This window comes from Barbus barbus (genome assembly GCF_936440315.1).
Source record: "Barbus barbus genome assembly, chromosome: 30".
Classification (NCBI taxonomy): domain Eukaryota; kingdom Metazoa; phylum Chordata; class Actinopteri; order Cypriniformes; family Cyprinidae; genus Barbus; species Barbus barbus.
The window spans coordinates 12,539,878-12,543,793 of NC_136758.1; the positions used below are offsets into that span (position 1 = coordinate 12,539,878).

General features: G+C 41.7%; 1 protein-coding gene across 1 annotated transcript; it reads left to right on the forward strand.

Moving 5' to 3' along the window:
* Positions 1–756: 756 nt before the first annotated feature.
* LOC306850112 (transmembrane protein 121-like) lies at positions 757–1,707 on the forward strand (the record flags this gene model as incomplete). Its single annotated transcript, XM_079385558.1, has 1 exon — positions 757–1,707. The coding sequence occupies one exon, from the start codon at positions 757–759 to the stop codon at positions 1,705–1,707; it is 951 nt and encodes a 316-aa protein (XP_079241684.1).
* Positions 1,708–3,916: the final 2,209 nt, after the last annotated feature.

Below are 3,916 nucleotides of genomic sequence, written 5' to 3' on the forward strand. Positions count from 1 at the left end.
CAGCTAACCAGCTCTATGCTCTGTAAGTGACTGAATGCTTACTTTTACGCACAAAAAGTATTCCCTTTTTTTATATTTAAACATGACAAATTCAGTGTCCTTCAAAACAGCCAAAGCCTAGTCAACATAAAAGGCTTTAGAGGAATGTGAAATGAACCCAAGGACTCGTGGGATGGTTAGGTACATCTGATTGTGCTAAATTACCACAGTGACCCCTAGTGTTTTGTTTTAAAGTTTCATCAGCTGGAACAAGGTCAAAACATTCTCTGAAAATAACTAATTTTTCTCTCTTTAATCCATAGGCCCTCAAAGCCGGCAGAGCAGAAAGAGAGCTGTGACCACCCATTACGTCTTCACGACTGATAGTACTCTCAGCTCCGATGCAGGAGTAAGAGACAGCGACAAGAGACCAGCACAGAATCTAATCATGCTGTTTATATGGGTTAGCTGACACAGACAAGCGGGCCCATGTCGGTAAGGTTAGCAAGTCGACACAATCTGGCTCAGCAGTGGATAAATATACAGATTTATCACAGTCACGTCGAATCAAAGAGATATTGACATACAAAACTAGTGTGGAGGTCATGTGAAGCTCGAAATGCGGTAAAGAGCGGCCATTGGACTGCGTGGAGCTTTGCTGAACGGGCTCCTCAGTCACCAGCATCAATGCACAACAGTTTGCACACCATGAACTAACCTTGCAATTTTTGAAGGATACGATTTGTTCATTTTTTACTTTGATAAACAGACAGCACCATGGTTCTGCCACCACCTGACAAGCGGCATGTGTGTTTAACCACCATTGTGATCATGACCAGCATGGCCTTCATGGATGCCTACCTTGTGGAGCAGAACCAGGGTCCACGCAAAATTGGGGTCTGCATTATCGTCTTGGTTGGAGATATTTGCTTTCTTATAGTCTTGCGTTACGTGGCGGTGTGGGTTGGTGCTGAGGTGAGGACTGCAAAGCGTGGCTACGCCATGATCCTCTGGTTCCTCTACATATTTGTTCTGGAGATCAAGCTGTACTTTGTCTTCCAGAACTACAAAGCTGACCGTAAAAGTCTGGAGACAGTAGCTCGGAAGGCATTGACTTTGTTGCTATCGGTTTGCGTACCTGGACTCTACCTCGTCCTGGTCGCGCTCGACAATATGGAGTATGTAAGAACCTTCCGGAAGAAGGAGGACATGCGGGGTCGACTCTTTTGGGTGGCACTTGACCTTCTGGATGTCCTGGACATCCAGGCTAACCTTTGGGAGCCACAAAGGACAGGTCTGCCCATCTGGGCCGAGGGTCTGATGTTCTTCTACTGCTACATCCTGTTGCTTATCCTGCCTTGCGTTTCTCTGAGCGAGATCAGCGTGCAGGGTGAGCATGTGTCACCTCAGAAGATGATGCTCTACCCGGTCCTCAGCTTGGTGACCATTAATATTGTCACCATCCTCATCAGAGGTGTCAACATGGTGCTGTTCCAAGACAGCAGAGTCTCGACCATCTTCATAGGGAAGAACGTTGTTGCCATTGCCACTAAGGTCTGCACCTTCTTGGAGTACCGGCGACAAGTTAAGGAGTTCCCTCCACAAGATCCTGCTGGGATTGCAATGGAGATACAGCATAACTCTATGCCACACAATCAAACTCTACCAAACGCCACGACCACCCTCCCAGAAGAGCCCTCACCGGCCCGTGAGGTCATTGACACGTGACCAGAGCTGACAAAAACTTCAAGACTTTAATGTTAAAGGTGAAAGAAGACAACCTTAGTGAGTTCAAACGAGGACATAATGAAGTATGAGTTCAGCCCTAAAATTACTATTTTGAAGAATTTTTAAAGTCCTGCTCATCTAAGCTGAGTGTTCAAAGGCCATTGATGCTCAGATGCACAAATGGTGGCTCACAAAATCCTGATTTTAACCAGATTTTGTAATTTCAAGCAGCTGTTTTGTGATGTTAGATATGGGATGTTTTTTAAAGAGATTTCTGTTACAGTGGCTCACATTGCTCTCTACATGGAATCCGCACAGATTTCTGTAGAATCTGAATGCTCATCATTTTCAAAGTTTAAAGTTGCCTTGCCCCTTGTGTGTTAATTTATGAAATATTTTGGCTAGTTTGAATATGCTTTCAGCTATAAATGAGAGTCCAGTACTCTCAGATCACCGTGTTTAAATGCATTTCATACAATTTTGAAGATCCCCCCCAAAAAATTAAGTGCATAAAATGTGAGGAAATACCATCTAGGCTTGCTGATGAGCGAAAAATGAGAAAGAAACATACCAAGTTCAGTCCATAATCTGTAAACAGGTCTGAGGCAAGAACTGAACTTCAAGTGAACTTCAAATTATGTTTTGAAGATTTATGTAATTTGAAGATGAAAATGTTTTTTTTGCGTGTTAAGTGAGCATGTTTTAAAGTGAAACAACTCTCACAGGATTATTTTCCTGGGGATTAAAATGGGAACTAGAAACTTTTAATTTGCCAAAATTCATTTTCAGTCTTTATGAGTTTTGTATGTGTGTATAGAGAGAACAGAAAACACAAAAGAGAGTTCATTAAAAAACAGATGATATTGAATGGTAATACATGAATTAATATACAATCCAGTTGTTTTTAAGAAGATAATTGTATTATTATTATTATTATTATTAGTATCTTGTTTCTTTTCTTTTAGCCGTGGCATTTTAAATGGTGCAAAATGTAATAAAACCTCCATAATCTTGAAACTGTGGTGTGTTGGACATTGACAGCTGAAATATGCCTTTTAAAGCAGAAAATGCAGATCCAACTAACATTGAACGTCAAGGTAATCAAAGTCATTTTAACATTAAACATACAGCATTCACTCCCACACCCAGACAACACTTGTGTCAGAACTGCTGTGAAACGGCAGGGCTGGGTGATTCTACTTGAGCTTTGAGACGCAGTTCCACTTGGTGAGAATGGGGTGCAAAAAGCAATTTGGCTACTGCTGATTGGCTCTGGCTGCCATGTAGGCCAGCTGTAGGGAGTGATAAATTACAGTTCCTGTGATCCTCAGCCCTCTCATCCATCTCACCGTTATAGAGTTTCTATAGTCTTCCTCGCCACGAGGCCTGAGCAGCAGGAAGATTTCCTATACCACAATTCTCAGTCCTAACAGAGATGTCGGTACGTTCCATAAGAGCCATAAATTGCTCCTCTGCACTTCTGAACTGACATGTAGACACTTTTGACACCTGGCGATAAATGTTGAACTGTGTGAGTCGATCACTTTCTGGTGAAATGTATTATCCCCAACAAACAGCCTATAAATTACTTCTTGGAGGCTGAATACGTAACCATCCATGCAAGATTCATGAGAAGAGTTTTTAACAACTCCTCCTGGCACTACTTGCGAGACTTGACCTTTGTAAAGCCATTTTGAAAGGTAAAGGAAATAAACACTGAAAAATTCCAACAAATGACCTGAAGCAGCGATTCAGCAGTCACAGTCTCTGCCGTTAGAGATTTCCTCGTACTTCAAGCCTCTCCAATCAGTTGATTAATCGCCTGCTAGCTCGGGGCTAATGAGGTCATGAGGGTGTATTTAACCATGGCCCTATTTAATTTTCTGCTGTCGGAACATTCAAATTTCCATTTTAAGCACATCATAATTTGGCTTGGCGATAAATGACTAATACCATCATGGGAGGTCCTATCTCCTCTGACAATTTACAATTTACCAGCTTGGTTCACTTTGTGGTACCTTTACAGCATCTCAAAAAATCTATTCATCCAGATAATGTAATCCACTGCTGTCAAACATGTAGGCAACTTGTTACCGATGTGTTCTCTAACCATTTTTAAATTATACTAAATCTTGTAGACATCTTGGAAATTCATATAGGCAATATATGGCATATTTCTCTGTTACTGTAGCTATGAATTATTGGGTGA